The following is a 24,041-nucleotide window of genomic DNA, read 5'->3' as shown; positions in this document are numbered from 1 at the left end:
TTAACTTCCTCATGTTTTCATGTTTGAAAAAACATCTTAAGAGACTTAGCAAAATCTGTTTCATACCATAACTTCTGTGTTGAGGATTTTACCTCTAACAAATCAGCAAGATCTTAATCTCAGTCAAGTGAATCTTCAGCATCTGTGTACTGTTTTTGCAGTTAGGTTGTTCTGAAAGCATCAGGAAGCCTTGATTTGTGCTTGGAAGGGGTTTGGTTTGATGGTGCTTAGGGAGAGCAGGGCATCTGTTGACACTGATCTGGACACTAGATTAGGTTTCAGGTTTATATACCACAAATTACTTATATTGCTATTTATGACTGAAAAAGAAATATCTTTTTACCACACAGTTATATCCTCCCTGAAATTATAATGGATTTTAAAGATAATGCATCTCCTCTGAGATTTGACCCAAGCCAGAGTAGAACAGGAAGATGTAATTCAGTGAGTAATCTTCGGAGCTGGGTATTAGTTGTTTTTTTTAATAATAAAGGGCACATCCATTTAGACAGGTACTACTACATGTCTTCAGCCTTGGCTTTACCTTAGGGAACTTTGAGGTCTCTGAAGCACATTGTATTAATGATACAGCTGGAAAAGCAACATTCCTATGAAATTAGCAAATGCTGCTTTATTAAACATTAATTGTGCTGGTTTTCAAATCTAATTCCTTGGAATAACAGCAGTTGAACAAGTCTTTCCAACATCAGCAATCAAGAGAAAGTTGTCATGTGAATCTCTGTAACTGAGGAAAACTAATGCAGGGTAAAACCTTCTGAATTTGTTCAGTTCTAGTGGTAGATTTTAATGCTGTCCAGCTTTTCTCTCAAGCTGCAATGTTTTCACAGATGACCCTGAACAGAGTGGAGTGTTGAAGGCTAAACTTAATTTTCCTCAATGAATATAAACCAAAGCATTTGTTTTTTCTCTTAGCTCACTTGTGTTCTGTTCACTTTCACTCATTTAATACTTTGAAAAGCAGCTGCCAACTGAAGGAGATGATTTTCATTAGATTATTTCATTAGTGCCATTAGATAAATTCTGTCAAAAAAAAGAGAATTAATACAGGTTAGATACTTGTAACTAGTTGCAATTTTCTGGAAGCCCCCAGAAAAGCTATATTTTTGCTCAGCAGCATGGAGTTTGGTTTGATAGGTGCAGGCTGTATGTGGACACTTCTCAACATAGAGTCAGGTTTCAGTCTCAACCATCCACAGCTGTGATTCGTTACTGGGAAATAACAGGTCATTTTGTTTCACATTCTTTGGCCACTTTCTTTGGTTTAACTTGATGGTTCCATTAAATGTGAAATTATTTACCATGATATTCAAAGGGCAGGAACTGTATGCCTGGTACAGTTCTAAGTGGCCAATACAGTGGTAAATGCTTTCTAGTAAATCAGAAAGATCTGTTTGAAAAGGTGATATTCTACCTACATGGAAGCGTTGTGGTTCAGGGTACTGAAAGGGATGTGTTCAGAATGTTGCTGAACAAAGGCATTGAGAGGGGTTTGGGTAGGAAAATCTTTAAATCAGCAGTTCAGAGTAGCCAGGAGAAGGAAAAAAGGCAAAAGCAAAGATACCCTGACTGTGAGAGCCTTTTAGAAAAAAGAATTGAAGTTTAGTTGTCCAAACAGCTCACAGAAATGTGAAAAACATACAGACCAGGTATACAAATAATTCTGAAGCTTGCTTGAGATGTAAATTTAAATGGATTTTGACATTGCTTTTCCACTGGAAATGCATTCTAATAAATAGTTGGCTGCCCTGAATATTTTTTAATTCCTTAAATGTGGGGGGAGAAAAAATCTGAATTTCTGCTGAACTGAAACCAAGACTTTTGTCTCAGCTCTGTTCTGTAGTGACAGCAGTTTTAGCTGCTGACCTGCCAGAACACAGAGGGTGAGACCTAAAGTAAGATTCTGGACATGGGGATTCAAGGCTTGGTTCCTACTTTGTTTTAGTGGATCTCTCCTTTGCCTCAGATTGCTGTGTTTAAAAGTACAAATAATGTCCCTAGTCAGTGATACTGTAAGTTTTAAAACCCATAAATAGTTACAGCTAGCTTAAATAGTTGCCCACAGAAGTTCCTTCTTCCTTCCTTGTGTTAAATAATGCAGGCTAGCGATGCAAAGTTTGATTTAGTTCATTTGGCTAAAATAAGCAGTAATTTTTTAATTTTTTTAAGTGACCTACAGAGTCACTTCATTCAAAATGCTTGGCACCAAGGCACCTACAGCGAGTTCCAGAAAGCAGTTCCCAGTGTCTCCAAGTAAGCACTGTTCTGCATTGCAAATGCTGCTGCTTTTTGGTACTACAAGCATGAAAAGTAAAAAATTTATATGTTTTGTGTGTTTTAGGGAGTGAGCTAAGCTATCCAGATCCATGCAGATGTACAGTATTGAGGGCCCCTTCATGCTCATGAAACTGAGAGAAAAGAAATGTGTAATTGTCAAAAAACCCTATCAGAAACAGGCAAATACTTGCACCCAAACCCTTGCATGCAGAGCAAAGTAATAAGGCTTTATTTAACACCTGGCTGCCCAGTAATTCAGTGATTTGCATAAATTCTGTGTCCTTGGCTGTCACTATTGCATTTTTAGCGTTTAACATAGACCGTGGAAGAAAATACCATTTAATCCCCAGGCTCTGGGTTTATGTGCTTGTTTAATCTGAGAAATGAAGGCTGGTTAAAGATAAAATCATCAGATTGTTACCTTCAAGTGTTTAGAAGCCATGAATCAGTCCTTCTAACTGTATCAGACCCTTCGGGGTGGGGGAGTTACAGGGATTTCCTTCCCAGTGTCAGTGTTTAGCATTCCTTAATGTTCTCAGGCTCCATCTGTACCAATGAGCCTAGGAACGTTTTTGGTTCATAATTGTTGTGGTTTTAAAGCATTAGCTAAAAAATCACTAGAAAACTTACTTATTTCTTGCTGTGATATATGGATTAGGAGAAGGGCAAAACAGTCTTAAAACTTAAAAGGAATAAAGAAAGTTTATTAACAAAACTACAAGAATAAGATACCAGAATAAAACCTCCAGAAACCCTTTTTCCCCACTACCCAACCACTCCCTTGTTTAATTAACAACATAAAGACAGTAAAACCTGGTGGTTAAAACAGTCCCAGCTTTGCTATAGTCTTTTCACCAGTCTTTGTAGAGAAAAAGAAGTTCTCTTTTGTCAGTCTATGGAGTTTTTCACAAGCAAACCATTTGCTCATGGCTTTCTGTTTTTCTGATGCCAGCCACCTGGAAAACTCTGCCATCAGTCCTTTCCTCCCATTTCACACCACTCTGAGGTGTGCTTGTGGGCCATAAGTCAAGGGGTGTCATTTTAAGGATGAGTTATTCAAAGGCAAAAATTCTTTTCATCTGTCTCTGATCATCTCTGGAAACAGAAGTTTTCTTTTTGTCTCTTAAGGGCCACAAATCTTCAACAACTCTCACTTCTCTGTTTCTGTTCCAGCATCTCCTAAGATCACAACTACTTCACCATTTGCTTAGATTCACACTTTGAAACACTCTATTCCTCCCAAAATACTCTGTTGTGAATTAAAGGAGTTTTTTCAGAACGCTATTGTCCATCTCCATAGCTTTAACAAAAGAATATTTCAGCTTATTAAGGCATCTCCTTATTTCTCTCCCCATCTGAAGCTTAATTCCTTTCTTTACTGTCTGTGATAGTTTGTCTCTTTACCTGTTGATCACTCTCTCTTGCCCTCTTCCTGGAAAAAGGATTAAATCTGCAAGTCTCATCTGGACAGTAAAAGGGTTAGAATCTGGCTCAAGCCATGGGTGTTCATGGTGCTGGGTTTCAGCTCTGTGGTGCACAGAGTCCACCCACCTCCCTCCCCGCCCCCCCCCAGGAAAAGACTTCAGCCACCCCCGAGGCTTCCCGGGAAGCTGCAGCAGAGCCCAGCCTGCGCCCATCTCCTGCCCGAGGACCACGGCAGGCCTAGCCCAACCCCCTGAGCCAACCCCCATGGCCTGAGGAGGGGATGGGAGCCAGCTGGAGTTCTGCTACCTTTCAAAGCTGGAAACCAAAGAGAGAAATTCCCAGGCTTAGGTTTTAAGGTGGTGTTCATGGGTTGATCTCACTTTTCAATGGTCAAAACTACTGTCAGTTCTCAGGAATGGCCAGTTATTGGCCAAGAGAAGAAACTTCCATCAGCCTCCAGCAACCTTAACTTCCTTAGCTGTTTCCCTTTCTTTCTTAAATGCCAATCTATCGCAATAATGAAGTGGAATTCATTGGTAATGACCTGTTTCCAAGAGGTGGAACTTCTCTAAAGTTTCTGAGGGGTTTAGGAATTTTCTAATCCCGTGATACAGGCAGGACCTCAAGGTAGAAAAAATACTACCCCTTCCTCTCAGATCCTGACTGTTTAGGTATTCTGTTCTCTCTGCTTAAATACAAGTGCCAGCAAGGCTGTCACAAAAAGCAACTATAAGGCCATGGTCATTTTTAGTGGCTCAGTGTTGTGTCTCTGTGTGTAAAGGTGCCATACAGAGGAATAGAAGGTACAGGCAAGCCAGATCTCTGCCTCTGAGGATTATGTTAAATTGCAGTATCTTATTACCTTGTCACGGCCACCTAACCCTGTGGGCTGGAGCTTTGACCAATAATTTATGTGCTGGAGTGTGTTAGCGTTCTTCTCATGTTTCAGTTCAGTAGTCTAAAACTTGCTAAATTATTGCTTCTCAATGTTTTCTGTTGTATTTCTCAGGCAGAATGTGCATTTGGCAGTTCACGCTGAGAACTTCAAATCAGAAATTGTCAGTGTGAAGGAGATGCGGGATATCTGGTCATGGATCCCAGAGCGATTTGCACTGTGCCAGCCCCTCCTGCTCTTTACCACCTTGGAACATGGCTGTAGTCTGAGCAGGTAAGGAAAATCTTCCTCTCTCTTCTCTACCATAGGGCAGAAAGGAGCAACTGGTGAAGTGTTTGCTGGATTGACAAAAAGGTTGTGCTTAGTCAGAACTTGATCTGAAGAATATCATTACTGATGGAATATAAATCTGACAAGTTCCTATTGCCTACAGCATTTGACTGGAATATTTCCTATGCCAGAATATTTTAAACTGTTCAAGATCAATTGAATAAGTCAGATCAGTTCACAGATTCTGCAGGTCTGAGTCTGGTTCCTTAAGTGTTTGAATGGTTTGACTCAGTGGCTGCTCTGCGGGCAGTTTTGATAGATAGTCACATTCAATCTGATTCAAGGAATTAGAGAACTAGAAACTGGAAATTACCTATGAATCTGATTGTTTTGGTTTGTTTTTAAAGTGAGATAAACTAGATATGAGTTGTTGCATTTGGTACAGAAGACTATAACCCTATAGCTCCTATTAATGACTTCACCATCAGCAGTTGAGGTACTGAGGCAGGGAATGACCTGCTCTCCCAGCCTTATGTGCCTATGAGGAAGAGCAAAAGCAAGCAAAGAGAATTCATCACAATTAATTTCCATGAAGACCTAAAGCCCTTCAGACATAGCCATCAGTCCTCTAGGTTGTTTCAATTCAAAATGCTATAAAATGCTGCAGTTGATCTAAGTAAGCTTCTAGTTAATCTTCAGAGACATAAACTTTACAGGGGACTGAGTAGAGAACAACTGCTTCATAGTATTCATTTACACTCAGCTGTATTATTTACACGGACTGTATAAAGTATTTGCAGGAATATTCTTAGTCTTCAGGTTTTTTTGCCATGGTATCAGTTGGAGAAGGAGGCAGTGCCTGACACTGTGGAGGAAAGGAGCTGCAGCTGGTGGCAGTCAAGTGCTCACTTTGTTGTGCTCTGCACTTCAGGTTCTATTCCCACAGCGAGGGACATGAACCGACTCTGCTTCTCATCAAGACAACAGCAAAAGAAGTGAGTGAGGCGAAAGACAAGTGATTAAATTGGGGCTTGGGCAGTGTGTAATGCTGTGTTGCAACACATAGCTGTTTACAGTAAAATGAATAAGCAAGGTTTGGCTTTGGTTTTTTAAGAATCCATGCTTTAAATTATTCTATTTGTTGGTTATAGGACTATGCCTTCTTGGGCAGACCTTGCAACACAGGTCTTGGTTAACTGCTTTTTCTCTTGCAATTAGTATGGGGTGATGGATTAAAGTAGTTCATTTTGCTCTTTGACAAACTCTGAAATGCAGAATCAGAGGGACAGAGTGGGAATTGTGCTAAAGTTATGATTCATAGAAGATATTTTCGTTTTCTCAAGGATGCGAAGAGAGAAAGTAGCAGAATTTAAATGGTATGAATAATGTTGGACTACATGACGTGAAAACAAAAGCCTTAGCTTCATCTCATTCTTGATTGGAGAAAAAAATAAGCCAAGGAAGCTTTGAAAACCTGAGGAGGAGTGCACACAGGTCCGTTATTTCTGCTCCTGTGTGTGACAGTATTGGACAGCATAATGTGAAAGCAATGACATGCTTCAAAAAATTAATACATAAAACAAGAAGTCTTTCTAGAACCTTCTCAGGAGGGCACACAGGAGCAGAAATGTGGCACACAGCAGTCAGTGGGCTTTATTCCTGCCTATATCTCTGCAAGATGAGTGTCCATGAACAAGCCCATTTCTACTCTTACTTACATCTACCTAATGCTCAACCTCCAGGCCTTTTCGTAGTTCTGTGTGTGGTTTCTGGCCATTCAGGCCTGTTTTGAAATGCCAGTGGCTTATGGAATGCCCTGGTATCTAAAGGGTAGAGGGGGGAACAGTTATTTTGCTTCTTGTCTTGGAGCCTGTCAAAAGTCTGTCTTTGTAAGGGATTCTGGTTTTTTTAAGATGGTTTGTTTCTTACCCCTCAAAAAAACATGTATTAGAAAAAAAAAAAAAAAGTAGGACAAAGATATGGGGGGTTTGTTTCGTGCTTATGGATTTGGACGATTTCTGGAAAGGATTGTTCATCCTTTATTCATATGTCTATAGGTAACTTTTAGAATGAAGAAAATTTGCCTTCTGATCTTCAGCCTCTCATACCCATCAGGCATATCACATCAAATGGACATCATTTAGATTTAAATCTAAATACAGATTTATCTATATAAAGCAAATCCGATCTTCAGTAATTTTGTCCTAGGAGCTCTCCTTGTAATGTTCGTGGAGGCCAAACAGGAAATGTACCTTAGAACAATTCTGTATAATTGTAATTGTTTTTCTGGTTTCTGGGGGAAAAAAGCACAGATGCTTTCATCCCACTCTTGGAGCTTCATTGTTTCCTCTGTGTGCACTTCGCAGGGATGTGTAATCCTGGTATCAAAAATTCTAGGACAAGCACAAGAGTCCAGAGACCAGCTCAGCCCTCAAAGGATGCTTCTCTTCATTGGAGACTAGTGGCTAGTAGGTCGACTAGTAGTAGACTTCATGTGGTTTGAGTGGCTGCTCTAAATATCTGAGCTAGTTCAGCATTTGCTTAGCTAAGATGGCTTTAACCTGCACTTTTAAACGTAAGAAAGCCACCAAGGCCATTGTTTGACCAAGAAGTGTTCAGGCAGAGCTGCTCATACTTGGGACAGCACTGCTGCTTTGGTTGCCAAAGTGAGACAGTGGGAGTCAGGCTGTACAGACTTGGAGTGATCTATGCTTTGGTACCGGGGGTTGTATTAGAAAATTTCTCCCTTAAGGTGTCAGAGGTATGAAATAATTTATGACACTCTTATGATTTAGAGGTAACCACTGGTGGATTAAAGTAGTTTAAATCTATAAGTACTTGTGCTACTTTAATCCACTGGTGTAGAGACTCTGAAACTCAAACTAAGGTAAAGTCTGCAGTTTTGGCCTCTGAAATATCAGTATTAGTGGGTTTAACACACTTTCTCCTTCAATGGGAAGCCTTACTGTGCTGTCTGTGCCAGGTCTGTGGGGCTTACCTGTCCAGTGACTGGAGTGAGCGCCGGAGAGGAGGAAACAAGCTGAGTTTCTTTGGAACTGGGGAGTGCTTTGTGTTTAGGGTGAGTAAAATTTTGTTGTTGCTACCCAGTACCAAGACAGAACAACTGTACTGGTTAACAGCCACCTCCTTTCCACTTAAAGAGGCTGGATTACATGCCTATCTAATTTATAAAGTTTATTGAACTCTCAATGTGGAGGAAAAATTTTACTTTTAAGTTTTGTGGTGGCTCTTTTTCTCCCCTTGTGCAGAACATTTTCTTAGAAGATATAGAATCATCAAGGTTGAAAAAGACCTTTAGGATTATGAAGTCAAATCACCAACCCAGAACCATCATGTTCACTAGTAAACTATGTCCCCAAGTGCCACATCCACTCATTTTTTGAACACTTCTAATGATGGTGTCATGGTTTGACATTGGCCAAATGCCAGGCACCTACAAAAGCTGCTCACTCACCCTTTCCTGTTATAGCTGGCCAGAGGAGAGGAAGTTTAAGGAAGGATTCATGAGTTAAGGACTGAGAAAAAACACTCCAACGGCAAAACAGGCTCAACTTAGAGATGAGAGAGTGAATTTATTACTAACAAGATCAGAGCAGGAAAATGAGAAGTAAAATAAGCCCTTAAAACCACCTTTTTCCCCCAACGCCTCCCTCCTTCCCACCAACAGTGCAGGGAGACAGGGGCTGGGGGATTTGGTCCGTTCATCACCAAGATTTTCTTCCACTGCTCAGGAAGAGGAGTCCTTCCTCTGTGGGTCTGTGGGGACCCTCCCTCGGGGACAGCTCTCTGTGAACTTCTCCAGCATGGTTCCAATCTCACAAGCAGCAGCTCCCTGTGACCTGCTGCAATATGAGCCCCTCCCACAGGCAAACAGTCCTCCCCAAACTGCTGCTGCATAGGTCACTCTTCCACAGGGTGCAGTCCTCCAAAGACAGGCTGCTCCAGCCTGGAAGCAGGGCCCCCTCTCTCCACCAGGTCTCCCATGGGCTCACAGCCTCCTCCAGGCACACACCTGCTCTGGCATGGGCACCTCCCCCATGGACTGCGGGTGGATCTCTGCATCCCCCGTGGGTCCCCACAGGCTGCAGGGGGACAGCCTGCTTCACCATGGTCATCACCATGGCCTGCAGAGGAATCTCTGCTCCAGTGCCTGGAACACCTCTTCCCCATCCTTCATTATCATAGAGGCATTACCATAATTTCTAATTGGCCCAGCCTTGACCAGCAGCATGTCCATCTTAAGAGCCATCAGGGATTTGCTGTGTGGGACATGGTGGAAGATTTCAGCAGCTTCTCACAGAAACCACCTATGTGGCCCCCCCATGACCAAGAACCAGGCTGTGCCACGCTGACACAGATGATCATTCTACCTCTTCCCTGGGCAGCCTGTTGCGTGACAACTGTGTCAGTGCAGAAATTTTCACAATATCCAAGCTAAACCTTCCCAGGCACAACTTGAGAATATTTCCTCTTGTCTGTCTCTTGTAAACTGGGAGCAGAGCCTTACCCCAACTGGCTCTACCCTCCTTTTATGCAGTTGTAGAGAAAGATGATCTAGAGATGAGAGATGTAATAATGTAACTCAGAAGTTGTTGCATAATTTCTTCAACCACCTAAAAAGCAAAGGAATAAAGGAAAATATCTGTCCTAAAAGAAGGGTTGATCTAAGCTTTGCTGCTGACTGTGCGGGTGGAGACTGAGGGGCTGGAATGTTCTTTTCTGAGCAGAGCTCTGTATGTACACTAACATCAGCTCTGCCCTTCTCTGCCTCTCTGCAGCTGCAGCCAGAAGTGGAGCGCTATGAGTGGGTGATCATAAAACACCCAGAACTTGCCTCGACTGGATCAGAGACAGAAAACCATACCCAACCAGCTTCCAGCACCCTTTCCTCCAGCAGCATCCCCTCAGACCCCTCAGATCGCCTTTCTCCCTTCTTAGCAGCTAGGCACTTCAACTTGCCTTCCAAAACAGCCTCCATGTTCATGGCTGGCAGCAGCGAGTGCATCATTATAGGTGAGTCAGTGTGAGAATTCGAGCACAGATCCTACCCCAGCTCTTCCTGTCCACCTTAGATACATAGTAAATACACCTGACCCCTTTATCTATTTCAGTATCACTACTACAGGTAGAGATAAAATTGCCCAAAACCTGACATCATTTCCCAACAAAAATTTTCTGTGGGAAAACCTGCATACAAGCATTTTAGAGAAGAGAGTAGCTCATGGCTTTATCTACAGCCATTCCTTCATACTGCCTAATTCACGATGAGAAGTAGTTCTCAAAAAGGAGCTTACTTTGCATCAAGGCTTTTGAAACACAGAGTAAATTAGAAAACATGTTAATTCTCCAGGAACTTTATTGGACCTGTGGTGCTGCTGACTGGCAAAAGTCTGCTTAGTAAAGTTGTCACTTAAATGGGATTCACAAGGAACATATCTAAAATCATTGTTGTCATTGTCCCAAAAGTCTTTACTTGACACTTATTAGGAGTGCAACTGGCCTATAATTTCCTCTGTAATGTCAAGTGTTGGCTGATTTCCCACTTAGCAGCATGTGCTCTAATCATAAAATCATGGAATTGTTTAGGTTGGAAAAGCCCTCTAAGACCATCGAGTCCAACCATTACCACAGCACTGCCAAGGCCACCACTAACCCATCTCCCCAGGTGCCACATCTACATGGTTTTTGAACACTTCCAGGATGGTGACTTCACTACTGCCCTGGGTAGCGTGTTCCAATGCCTGACCACCTTTTCAGTGCAGAAATTTTCCCAATATCCAACCTAAATCTTCTCTGGTGGTTGAGGCATTTTCCTCTTGTCCTGTCACTTGTTCTCTGAGAGCAGAGCCCCTGACCCCCACCAGGTTCCACCCTTCTTTCAGGGAGGTGTTAGAGTGTGACGTCCCACCAGCTCCTCCTTTCAGCCTTAGGTAAGGGAGTTGTTTATATTTACCATATACTACACTATGGGTGGTAATAAGAGAGATACAGGCTTGATAGCAGATACATAGAAGTGAATGTTATACACCGCTCCAGCTGTGGACCAGAACACCCTTTTGATTCTTCAGATGGCTTTAGCTCTTTGATGGTTGCCCAGTAAGCAATTCCTTTTTGTCCTCCTAACACATTTCTGTCTAACTTTATTTCACTTCTCTGCATTTTCTGACTGAAATCTCTGTAAACCTTGACACAGACCCACAGATAACCAAAATGCTTTTAACTCTTAAATGGTTTATAGTGATTTAGAAGATCAAGCCAGTGCTGTTACTTATTGATCTTGTCCTTCTCCCAGCTTTGATTTTTGACTGCTAACAGAATTATTTGGTTTTCCTTTACTGGAGAAAAATTTGCAGTTGTAGCTTCCAATATCCCCCAGCACTGAAATACAAATCTTAAATACAGATAGTTTTTGTTCTTACTGAGTTGCATTACTTTTATTTATTGTTACTAAAAGAAATCATCCAGCTCTGATATTATCATTCAAAACCTATACATCTGATCATATACTGTTACACCTAAAGACAGCAAGCAGATGTTGCTGAGGGCTACCAGTTGCTCCCCATGAGAAAAGCACTAAAGTCTTTGTACATCTGTTTCCCGTGCCAAGAAATGCAGAGACATTCTCACCCTGTCTTTGTCTCTTCCCAGGAGGTGGTGATGGCCAGGCTCTGTACCTTGATGCAGATCTGAACCACGGGAGAACCAGCCACTGCAACACTTTCAATAACCAGCCACTGTGCTCTGAAAGCTTCCAGATCTCCATCCTGGAGGTATGGGGCTTCAGGGACACCATGAATGGTTGATGTGACTATCATTAATCAGCTAGTCTTTCAGTTGTCCAAAGTAAATTTTGATACAGGAGCTAAGTTAGAACATCCTTTCTGCTGGGCTCAGTGCTGTGAGTCATTCCTAAGTAGTGGACTTGGATGCAGGCCTAGTTGTTTACTTTTATTTCAGACAGGTCAAGGTGAAGTAATGTATCTGGTTAATTGCTTGTCCCTTTACTTCTAGAGATTTGCTTTCGAGGGACCGTTAGTAAAAATGAAAACGTGATGAGTTCTGAGCCATGCTAGATGGATACAAGTCCAAATCATGGGATAGGTTTGAGGCAACAGTTCCTTGGAGGCACAACCCTGGCTGAGCTGTGCTGCAGAGCTCTGAGCCACTGACACCAGTACCTGGCCTGAGCCAGGAATATCAGATGTTTCCTCACAGGGAACACTGGTGACTTCAGATTTGACATAGAACAGCAGTTGATAAAATCACAGCCCTCCTATGAGTAGACGTTGTGTAGACAAATCAGTACCATTAAGTTATGAAGCTCTTCATTCCCACCAGAACCATGGTTGCTGATCTTGTACCAAAACCTTTGACATGTTCCAGTTGCATATGTTTAAGCAGTCTGCTTCTGAGAAAGGCATCCAGTCTGGTGGGTGATATCTCCAAGTCTTGATTTTGTTTACATTCCTATTCCATATCCATGTGATGACTTCAGAGCAACTCCCTGTGTCAGGCAGCTGAAAGCCAGAGAGTATCTGCAGTTCTCAGAAATGTTTCTTTCCTCATCTTTCCTGGGAGCTGAAATTAAGCTTTAAATCTGAAAATAACTGTGCTGATACCCCTATGTGTTTGGGGAACTAGACATGGTGATAACGGGAACTTAATCCTCTCCACAAGTAAAGAGAGGAAGGCAAAGAGGCAAATCTGGGAGGGAATGAGTTTCCCAGGAGAACTGGAGGCAACACTGTTGCTCAAGATGTCTTCCCAGTGATGAGATCCCTCCAGAGAAGGTAACAGTTTTCTTCCTGTGTTTTCTGGTACAGTTTGGGTGATGCAAGGAGGCTTTGCTCATTCTTGAGCATTCCTACATTCTCTGCAGGCATGCCCTGTGGCATGTGTATTGTGGAACTTCTCCCACATGAAGCACAAATACATAAACATCAGTGAGTAGTCCAGAGCATACAAAAGGATGCTCAGAGCTTCAGTAAGTAACTCACTAGTAAGATTTATCACAACAGGGAAAATAAAGGGAAAGATAAATTGCTGATTTTAACAGTTCAATCTAAAAAATGGCTGTAGAGTGGGATTGCTACTTAATGTTATTAATGTTATAATTAAGTAGTTAAGCTTTAAGTTCATTAAAAGGAAAAATTTAAATGAATAATTTTAAAAGCTAGACTAGACAGGGTCACATTCATATTCCAAGACCAGAGGTGAGTTTTTGGTCATGTTGGCTTGTCCAGCTGGCCAGCCATGACAGTACCTCATGGCTGGGTAGAGTTGCCTCTTGCAGATTATGTGAATAAACTTGGCAAAAATAAGATTTGCTTTTTAAGGTGCCACTTTGAATTTTTGTCAAAATAACTCTTTGGAAAATTAGCCTACGTGCAGAAAAGTTTAAGATGTCTTATGCACCATTTGTATTTGCAATTGGATTCTCTAACCCTGTGAGTCAGCATTGGGCCTCCCTTTCTCCTTCCCACGCAGTGAATTTGCCCAGTTGTCTTTTCCCAGGTTTTCCATAAGCTTCATTGAGCTGCAAGAGGTAATTCTGTCATACTGATATATTTTGATGTGAAAGAGCTCAGTCATATCTGGCTTTTTGCAAACACTGGCTGATGCTGCCTTCTATTTTTCCAAGCCATGCGTGTCACTTTGCCCTTGCAGGTATCCCACAAGGTTCCTCAGATAAGTCACTCAAAAAGTATAGGTTCTCCTTAGTGTATGTGGGATTTCTATTTGGTTTGCATCTCCTCTTTTGAGCTTGTCTGAGAAGGTGTCCTTGGGAACAAAAAAACAACTCGAAAACACAATAGAATTAATTTCCAGCTTGTTGTCAGAAATTCCCTGGATCTGTGTTGGTAGGATTTGTTGGGGTGTAATGTTCTACTCCAAATGAATAAATTTTATCTGCAAAAACTTGGCTGCATCTGGCAGTGTGATGGGATTTCCTCGCTCCCATCCCTGCCAGGTGCAACTATGTCAATACCTTGTCTTAAGCCATATCTAAGAAACGTTCCTCAGAAACATGTTCTTTTCCCTGCTCTGTTCTTGGTGCACAGTGATTTGGGTGTTTGGAATCTGAAATAACTCCTGGTTGCTCAGAAACTCCTCATAGGATATGAGTGTGAGAATCCAGGGATCAGTACTGGACACAAGGCACAGAACTGGTTTGGCTTGATAAAGCACTGCCCTGCCACAGCCACCCTGTGGGACTGGTCTGTGTGGTTTGAACTGGAATAGCCTGGATGAGCAAGAAGCTGCAATAATCCAGGGAGTGCACTTCTACAGTGCTGCAGCAACTTCACACAATCCTTGTGTTCAGTAAAAATGGATATTCCTTGTCATATGCAAATCCTCATCCATCATTCCTGTTGTGGTCGTGAGACACCTTAGAAGAACAGCGTTTTGGCTTGGTCATCTTTCCAGTAGCAAAGAGGTATTTTTCCTATGTGTGTAGTTAATGGTTGTTGCTGACCAACTATCAAAGTTCAAATCCTTTGTATTATGCAAAGCTCTTGAGATGGAGGCCACAGACTGGTTTTGAAGACAATGACTCCAATGGACACCTTATCAGAAAGTGGAGTTATCTCAAGTACTCCAGCCATGAAGTGCTTTAGTCAGTTGTTACTTGCAGCCTGAACAACTCTTGAAAGCTGTAATCCCTGTTTGTGGTCCTGCTGGCAGCAGTAATAGTGCCAGAGTCACAGGATGGGCTTGGGCTGAGAGCTGCAGGCTGGGCGTTTGTCACCACAGTTCTGCGAGAGCGTCTGTGCTTTCCTGAGAAGCTGCTTTTTGCTTTGTCGTATTCCTTGAAGGCAGAGAAGATGAGAAACTCCTTACATCAGAAACCTGACTTCACTGTAAATGGCAGCCAAGCTGTTTGCAGGCCACGGGAATTGTATCCAGCTGCAGCAAGACTGGACAGATTTCACTGCACCTGAGCTGTCTTTGCTGCAGCTCCTGCACTTTGGCATGCTCCTTTTTCTGATGCAACATGTTAATCAACCTCCTGTTAATAGAGGCAAATTAGCAAAGGGAAGGGGAAAATTCTCATTTCCTCTCTGGTGACATATCTGAAGTCAGAATGGAGAGGGGGGCCAGTACTATTCTTTGAAGAGTTAAACCATGCCAGTAGAGATCTGTGGTGACCCACAGAGGGGTGACATGTGCAGATGCATCAACTGCTCTTCATATGTGTGTATTGAAATTTTGTACTTTGTTCTTGGAAATTCATCCTCATTTTTGGTGGGGTGTGATCTCCTTTGCCCATGGGCACACCGATGCCACAGCCAGGAGCTGACCCTCAACCATGGCACAGCAAGAGCTCGGCTCAGCAAGTGACACTGAGTCAGGCTGTTGGGTATAGATGAGGCGTGGGCACCTGGCTGTTCTGCAGCTCTCTGTCATGAATTTTAGACTATTCATAGTCAGGTTGAGTGTGTGTATACTATTTGAGGGAATCATTTCTTCAGATGAGTGGTGGTGTGCTGCTGAATTGGTTTTCTACCCTGTCTTGGAATCGCTGTCCTACATCAATGGTATTTTTGTCACTGTGCAGAATCTTGGATTATATTAAAGGTATTTGTCTGTGGAGGCTGCTGGCTTTGTCCTTTGTTCTGGTCTTTTCCTTCCTGTAGAGCTCATAGCAAAAGACACCCTGAAACTAAGAGAAACCCTTGGAGCTTGTGTTCTCTGATAGAACTCTCACTGCAATGAGGTGGTTACACAGTTCCTGGTTCTTCCCCTGAGATCAGGTGGTCAAACTGAATGTGAGGTCTCTAGATAGCTAATTCTGACATGAGTCTTCTTCCTCTTTGCAGGGCCAGGGAGCATGGTTTGCCCTAGCCCAGCCTGGGTTTAATACGGAGGTTAAGGGTGTCTTCTGGCCACTAGCACCTGTAAGTTGCAGTCAGACCATGCAGTGACCAAGGATGTAAATGAAAAAAGTGGAATTCCACGAAATGTGCCAGTTTAAACAAACTGCTGTCAGGCCAAAGGGATTTGGGTACTTCCCTTTAAAAAACTCCCATCCCTCTATAGCCACCCCATACAAAAATCTGGCCTTCCCATGCTGCTATACATTTCCAAGAGCAGAGCTGTGGTTTAAGGCAATGCAGTGTGGAAAAGGGATTGCTGAGCTGGCAGAAACAATTCCCAGATGGTTGATTCTCTGGCCAGCCCTGCACTGCCGGGAGGTTTGTTGCATAGGAAGCCCGTGGCCACTAGAGGTTCCTCTCAGCCTCATCCTGTGCCTCCATCACCAGTAAATCTATCCTTGCAATCCAAAAGGGCTTTTTTTGCATGGTTTCTGAAGATGACCTGAGCCTTAAATACAATAAATCAGAATTTTACAACTCCCTTAAAGGCTGTAAACTTAATCATGAAGGTGCTTAGTAGCAGGAAGGTGTAAGTGAGGGTTCATGAGGAGCTGAGCAGTGCAGACAGGTGTTTTGGGACCTTGAGCTGCTGTAAACCCAGTGACTGAGACCTGAGAGGGGAACATGCTTGATTGCATCAGGCAGCAGAAGCTTGGTGTCCCACCTAGAAAGCGTGGTGGTGGGAAGGTCCTGGATGATGTCTCAGGGCTGGTAGCAGCTGCAGGAGCCTGAACTGGAAAAGGAAGGCTGTGCTGTGTCTTGCTGTGCTGCTGCACTGTGAGAAGAGCTTGCTGTTTGCCAGTTGCGCTTTTTTTTTCCCTGGATTTTTGATACAGATTTTGTGTAAATGTCTCAGAGACACCTGCTTCTTTGGGAGACGTTTTATAACCAGCTGTGGCACAACATTGCCTCTGGCAGCAAATTTAAAAGGGTTTCTGCCTTTTAAAGCCCCTCACTGGGTGCTTCCAACTCTGCCCTGCTACTGCCCTTCCCAAGCACTGCTTTGGGCTGCAGAGCCTGTGCCTGAGCCTCTGGGAGGGTCGTGGCTCCACTCCTTGGCTGTACTCTGGTGACATAGGCTGCTGCTGACTCCTCTTAGGTGGAGCTGGGTACAGAACTCAGCTGGGGGAAAGTGGAGTATGTTTGTTCCTGCTTTGCAAACCTGCAGCTGGCTGCTGCTGGGCGTGGGTAGATAAGGCACCAGGACTGTTAGCACTGTCCTGAACGCAGGGATGCACCTCCCATTGCTGACACAGCTTCAGTCCGTGGCCTGCATGGACTGCATCGAGTCACCTCCCTTTCCGTGGTTAAATGCCATTCAGAGTTATAGTTGTGCCCTCCATGAGTCATTGACTGAAAGGTTTCTGACTGGGCTTATCCTCCTGATCCCTCAGCCATGAGATGAAGGAGGCAAATCTGGAATCCCATGGGGAAAACCGCAAGCCCAGCAAGCCAGTGATCAGCACCTCATCCTCCCAGTCTGCATGATGCTGGATCTTCTGTCCCATAAATGACTGGGAGTACAGATTTTTGAACCCTGAGCATTCCAGAGCAGCACTGACGTTGGCTGCACCAGCTCAGCAGCCAAGCTGGCTGCAGCCAGAACTCTCCTACTGGCAGTGGCTGGGGCACAGTCTGTTCCTCTTCCTTAAACGTCCTCCTTGTGCTGAAATCCTTCTCCTTAAACTTCTTTGGGTTTATGTGAAGACCCACTTTTCCCCCTCTGTGCAGCTCTTGGCTGTGCTGCAGGGAGCCAATCCCTCTCCTAGAAGTTCTTTTCTATTTGCATCCTTACCTGCTGCAGGGATCTTGAGTATGCTGTGCTAGGCACACTCAGCTTGATGATGCTCTGAATTCAAGGCCAAGAAAGGCCACAAGTGAAACGAGGTTGCCTGCTCACTGTGAATTCTGTAGAGCAGCAACTTGTCCAGTTATCTTCAAGGGAGGTTTAGGGCTGAAACTCCACAAACTATCACTGCTGTACTGGATCCAAGTGTACATCCACACCAGTATCTTATCCGTGGGCTTCCTGCATGGTAAATCACACCTGCCTGAGGATAGCCCTGCCAGCTGCAGCAGCATGACAGTGGCCGTGGGGCTGCTGCTGAGCTGTGGTGCCCTGCAGTCTGAGTTCTGACAGCCAGCTGGCACAAGAGGTCATCTGCATCAGTCCTTGGCACCCCCAGAGCTTTGCCACAAGCAGCTGTGTCTGTGTAGTGCAGCACTCTGCAGCCACCCCCTCCCCTCAGCTGGACAACAGGATAACCCTTGGGCACAGTTCAACAGTGGAACTGGGCTTCCTCACTGCTTCCACAGCCAAAATGCTGCAGGACTTCCCCATGGCCACAGTCAGATCAAGTTATTGGGGAAAGAGGCAGTAGTGTCTCAGGGATCTGAATTTCCCAAGATTTGGCTGCCTGTTTCATAGAACCAGGCAGTGAACTCCAGCACTGCTTCCCACAGGGAAGGGCTGTGATGGGGCTGGAACCCTGCTGGGGAGCAGAATCTTGGTAACCCAGCCTTGAGACAAAGCCAGAGGAAAATGGATTTCAGCAATTCCACAGCTCACAGAAATACTTGTGGATGTCTGTAAGGATCTGCCTAACAAACAGTCATAATATCTCTCAAGTTCATTAGGCTTTTCTTGCACTTCAGAACACCAGCCACAGCTCCTGCAGGATACTATGCTCTTGTGGGGCAAAGTAATTCCCAGAGTCATGGCTTTCCTTTCAGCTCACCATGGGTTGTGCCCCAGGGTTGACTCCAGCTCGGAAACTGAACTCAGCAGACCAGCTGAGTTCAACTTAAGGACTGCAGAGCCATAGCTCCCAGAATTCCTGAGGGTATGGGTCTCCTCGGGATGGCTTTCTTCCCTAATGAGCAATAACAGACTCATGAACAGATTTTTGAAATTGCAGAAGTGGAAACCACAGGAGGAATAACTGACTCACTAAGGAAATCTTATTAATGTGTTCGACAAAGTCTTGGGGTGGAGGCAGGGGCAAGTTAGGGCTTTCCAAGGAACTGCGGGAGCACCTCTCCAGACCAGCTGCCTGCCTTGTGCTCAGCCCTCTGATAGTGTTGGAGACACCTCCAGCTCAAACCAGTCTCTTGGGGAGCATTTCTAGCCCATATTTAGGAGGGAAATGTGCTACTCCTCTGGTTGGTGGGAGAAGATGTTTGCTCTAGCCTATTCCCTGGGTCAGAGCAACCTGCAGCTGGGTCAGATCCAGTCCCAGTTCCTGGGCTGTCCTGAGAGCTGTTTGCAAAGAAGAGGGTTCAGAGCTGCCCAAAGGAAGTGGAAGAAAAAAAGTGTGCTGTAAACCAATACAAACATACCAGGCAGAAGGTTTTGGCTTGATTTGCTCATGACCTTTGCCATGGTCTGTCCCTCAGGTGGCCAGAGCCTGCTTGCTGGGACTGGATATGTGTTTCCTTATACACACAGCAAGGGTACACTCCAGTCAGCTCCCACCCTGCCTTTACGCTGGTTTTCTTGGGCAGGGGATGGTTTTTAAGGGTTTAATATTTAATCTGTGCCCTACTGAAGAGGAGAACTTGTAGAGGTCACAAGAGCCTGGGAGATGGCTGCTCAAGGTCCTCATCCTTCCCAGGCTCTGTGTGCGTCCAGCCTGGGAGGTTTTCAGAAGGGCAGTGATGTGAAATCCAGGGATGTGAATCCATGTGAAAAGCCACTTGCCAGGGATGATGAAAGGCACATGATGAACATACCCCTCGAGGCAGGAGAAATGCACTGCAAGCACAGGGAAGAGGGAAGACAGGGAAGTTTTGAATTTCTGGCAGTTTTCTGCAGAAACACACTGCACTGAGCAGGAGCAACCATGTCCAACGGTGAGCCCTTGTGGTCCCAGGTGCTACCACAGCAGTGCTGATCCCCCTGGTCACACCAAGGCTGTAGGACCAGCTCTGTTCCTGCTTATGCATGGGATCAGGGTCTCCCTTCTCCCAAGGCTGCAGAAATGGGGATTATCCAACAGGTTGCACCTGGTGCCTAGAGCCACCACTGTCCCCTGTGGAGCAGTCCTGCCCTGGCCCCAAACAACCCTGGTGTTCTCCAAAGGACCTTGTCCTGAACCCATCCTCCCTGCTGCTGGTCCCTCACCATCACCAAAACAACCACGGATGGATCTGTCCTGAATGCCCTTGTGGGCCAAAAATCCCTGTAACCCAATCCCAAGTGTCCCCTGCTGCCCTTCCTGCAGGCTGTGCCATCCCCAGGGCTGCATGGTGAGATCCGCCTCCCACCAGCAGCCCCAGCTGGGAGCTCCGAGCCTACAGATCCCAGTGATACGCAGAGATCTCAATCCAGGGGCTGCTGCAGCACTTGGGAGTTTTTCTGCAAGCATGGAAATGGGGAGGGAGGGCTGGACCACGAGGATGGAGCCCAGGGAACAAGCAGTAGCTGGGTGAGCCAGTGCCTCAGCAGATATTACTAATACACATGTACAGGCGTTCTGTAATAATGAGCTATTCCTGAGCTCAGCTTCCCTGTGTGATCCTGACTGTGTCAGCTGATGGGGAAAAATGTCTCTGTGTGGAAGAAATGGCTGTTCCTTGGAAAGGCATGGGACTGTGCAGGCCATCTCTTGCCTCTGGGCTCAGCCAGCCTGGAGCCAGCTGTGTTTGAGGGATGGATGAGGACAGAGCCTTGTGTATCCAGGAGAGAAGACGGAGGAGGGACCAAACTGAGATTTGGTTGAGATGTTTGGCTGGGTGGAGGCTCCCTGTTCTGATCTTAGATGTGGAGCTGCAATCTAATCACAGTCCCTGGTGTTGAAGGGAGGTGTCCTCCCTTTCTCAGCACACACCAAGCATGTCCAGCAGCCTTCTCACTCCATGGACAGGAGAGTGTTTAGAAGAGGAGATTCCAGTGTGCTCCATGTGGCTGTGCTCATCCCAGCTGTCTCCAGTTTCCATCAGGGACTAGAGGTGATGGTGTTTCCCCCTTTCCCAAAAGGAATCACAAAGCCAGTTTTATGCCCCCTGTAAAACCTCTTGTTTTCTTAACCCTCAAAGCAGTGCTGGAAAACATGGTGCTTGATTGTCACTTTTATTTTTCCCCAGGCTTCGTGCCATGTCTGTCCTTACTCTGGCTCTCTGAACAATGCCTAAACTTTCTGAGCAAATAAACAAAATACATAAAATCAGCCTCTCTTAATCTGTTCAACATATGCTGCCCTTTAATTTCTATCCTGTACTTAGAGGATATAGTAGAAAGAGGAACCAATTGTTTTCATATCTCCTTCACATCTTTCCACTGAGTCTCCTCTCCCTCTTCCCCTTTTCTGAGCCAACATCCCTGTATGATCTTTTGTCATCTGCAAATGCTCTTGCCCTTTTCATCTGCAGCCACTGAACTTTGCTATCTTGTCTGTGTCTTCTCCAAAACTCAGTGATTAATTCAGCCATGGCTCTGCCCCAGCAAGGAGCCCAAACTGAAGCTGTCTCTGCAGTAGGGAACACCTGCAGAGCCCATGACAGCTGTCTGTGGTCAACAGTGGCCAGTGACACCTGGCCTGTGCCAGCTGTAGTTTAGCCACAAGCCCAGGGCAATGACCATGTCCTTTGCTGGGTATTGCTGAGACACCTCCGGTTCTGGGATCCTCACAAAAAGAAAGATATTGAGGGGCTGGAGCGTGTCCAGAGAAGGGAACAGAGCTGGGAAGGGGCTGGAGCAGCAGGAGCAGCTGAGGGAGCTGGGAAAGGGGCTCAGCCTGGAGAAAAGGAGGCTCAGGGGGCCCTTCTGGCTCTGCACAACTCCCTGACAGGAGGGGACAGCCAGGGGAGTTGGGCTCTGCTCCCAGGGAACAGGGACAGGAGGAGAGGAAATGGGCTCAAGTTGTGCCAGGGGAGGTTCAGGTTGGATATTAGGGAAAAATTCTCCATGGAAAGGGTGGTTGGGCATTGGCACAGGCTGCCCAGGTAGTGATGGAATCGCTGTTCCTGAAAGTGTTCAAGAAACAAGTAGGCTTAGTATATTTGGGGACATGGTTAAGTGGTGGCCTTGGCCAAGCTAGGATAGTGCTTGGATTCAATGATCTCGGCTGTCTTTTAAAACCGAAACAATTTCATGATGGATGGGCAGCCTAAAAAGCACTAGGAAACAGAGGACTGGGCTTGGGAAACCCAGGGGACATTATGCAGATCTGCTGCTTTGGTGGCATTGAGGTGAGCAGGTCCATGGCACACAGTAATTTCTGTTATCAAATATCATCTTTCTTGGGTATTTCAGCATCGAGGGCAGCACATCTACCAGCAGTGGTGGTCATGGGCTGAGGTCTGGGATGAACCTGTAGTAAAACTGTAAATGGCTAGCAGGAACCTGTAGATAGCCAGCTGCCCCCCACTCTACTGAAAACTTAACTGGAGGCTTTCGGGGTATCTGAATTTCGCTGTGGTGTGTTCTCTTTGCTAGGTCAGGTCTGAATAAGGCCATCTTTGACAAGGCATGATGGAGCTTCCTTCAAAGGAGGTGTTGCATGCCACTCCCATGGTAGATGATGAGTGTGGGCAAAGGAAGTCCCAATCAGCCTCTGGCACACAAGACAGAGATAAGGCAGGCCCAGACTGGGGTCCCACATGGGTCTGCCTCCATTTTTCCTGGCTGCAGCAGCCAGAAACATTCAGGGCTCAGTCTCCTTTGCAGTGTGACAAATCCCAGCCGTGGGACTGGGCTGGTGGTGAAATCTGTGGTTTTTTCTTCTCTGTCCTGCCAAGGCAGCTCTAAAATACCATCTCTCGGGGCTGGGTATGTCCCTGGCTGCAGGCAGCAGCACTTGGTCTCCAGAGGCTTAGAAGAGAAGGCAGCTCATGAAGCCAGAGATGGGGCAGACCCTGAGAGTTCAGATCACTATACCTGGTCTCAGCATATGAATTTTGGGTCTGGATGAGCATTTATTCCAACCCAAGAGGAACAGAAACTCCCTTCCCATTGCCGCAGCTTTTTCTGCATTCTTGTAGTCTTGCTCCTTCCCAGCTTGCTCGTTCCAGAGGAGGTGCCCATGCTTTTGGGAAACAGGTGCTGCTTCCCGCAGCCGCCAGTGGCTACTGTGGGCCACCCGCCCTGGGCTGGGTTCGTATAAGCAGATGTCACTTCGTCCCCATGATTAGTCAGCTGTCCTCTCACCACTGGCAGGACGTTTCACAGTGGTGGTTGGAGGAGAGGAACTGCCTGCAAGGGAGACGTCAAACCCAGGAAATACAAAAATTATGCTTAAAAAGTCTCGTGCCTTTTTGCTCAACAGCAACTCCAGGGGCAGCCAGGGCTTGGTTTTCCCCAGCAAACTGAGCAAGGAAACAGCCTGAGAGGGGAATAACCATAAACACATTCCTTCTGCCTTTCAGTCTGTCCTTCCTCAAGCAAAGCGATAGCTGAGTGCTGGTTAAGTTGGCTCACCTACGGCATTTTGGGTTGAGTGGTCCTGGGCAGCAGAGACGTGGCTAGGTAAGGCAAAGGCTGCCACATCCTTTGCCCAACAGCGGGGCAGGGAGGTAAGGCCTTGGATATCCTGCCCCACTATGAGCTATCAGGGGCTGCCAGAGGCCAGAGCACATCTCCCGTGGTCCCCCTGGCCAGGCAGAGTGACATTGGGGCAGCCCAGAAATATATCTGCAGAAAAACTGGTCACCCCAACCCATGCATAGAACAATTGTTAGAGACAATCTGACTCTGTTTTGGCAAATTACTTCACCCAGTCAAAAATATCCTTCTCTAAGTAAATTAGTCAAGCCTAATGAAGAATGGGGGGGTAACACTGCATCCATGAGCTGAAGAGGACAGGAGATTCAGGGGCTCCCTGCCCCTGAGACAGCTGCCACTGGGACCATCTCAGTCTCATCTCTTGCTCTTGAGGTGTCCATAGGCGTGGGAATCCTGTAAGAGAGGCTAGCAGGCATGGCATGGAAGCATGCCAGAGGTGATGCTCCATCAGAGTGCAGAAGCCAAGGCAGGAGGAGCACAAGCACAGCAGCCGTGTAGGAATACCTGGGAAATGCCAGAGTGATTGGATTTAATTTGCTAATTGGTAGTGAGGACTCTGATATGAGCTGAGCGAGGCAGGGAGGGGAGAAGAGACTCCTGTCCTGGTGCATCTTGCGGCAGCGGTTCTTCAGTACCTCATGTTCAGCAGCTCTGCAGGAAGGTGCTGTTCTGCCAGCCAGCCAAGGGTTTATCTCCCTCCCTACCTGCCAGGGCCACGGGCCAAGGGAGAGCTGGCAGCACAGAGAAGCAGGAT

The 24,041-nt window shown here is 45.6% G+C and overlaps 1 protein-coding gene across 3 annotated transcripts in view; it reads left to right on the top strand.

Moving 5' to 3' along the window:
* Positions 1–15,500, top strand: part of TBC1D24 (TBC1 domain family member 24) — a 32,656-nt gene extending 17,156 nt beyond the window's left edge. For 2 of the 3 annotated variants that reach the window (XM_058849902.1, XM_058849903.1), the window contains exons 5-10: positions 2,188–2,271; positions 4,730–4,888; positions 5,817–5,880; positions 7,869–7,964; positions 9,685–9,919; positions 11,555–15,500. In XM_058849902.1, the coding sequence (XP_058705885.1) occupies positions 2,188–2,271; positions 4,730–4,888; positions 5,817–5,880; positions 7,869–7,964; positions 9,685–9,919; positions 11,555–11,709 (793 nt within the window). In that variant the 3' untranslated portion in view covers positions 11,710–15,500. The remainder of the gene's footprint in view (positions 1–2,187; positions 2,272–4,729; positions 4,889–5,816; positions 5,881–7,868; positions 7,965–9,684; positions 9,920–11,554) is intronic. The other variant, XM_058849904.1, reaches the window with a different exon arrangement.
* The last annotated feature ends 8,541 nt before the right edge of the window (positions 15,501–24,041 follow it).

The sequence above is a fragment of the Poecile atricapillus genome, chromosome 14 (genome assembly GCF_030490865.1).
Source record: "Poecile atricapillus isolate bPoeAtr1 chromosome 14, bPoeAtr1.hap1, whole genome shotgun sequence".
Classification (NCBI taxonomy): Eukaryota; Metazoa; Chordata; class Aves; order Passeriformes; family Paridae; genus Poecile; species Poecile atricapillus.
The sequence above is the reverse complement of the archived record's forward strand: the minus strand, read 5'-3'. Positions and strand labels throughout refer to the sequence as shown.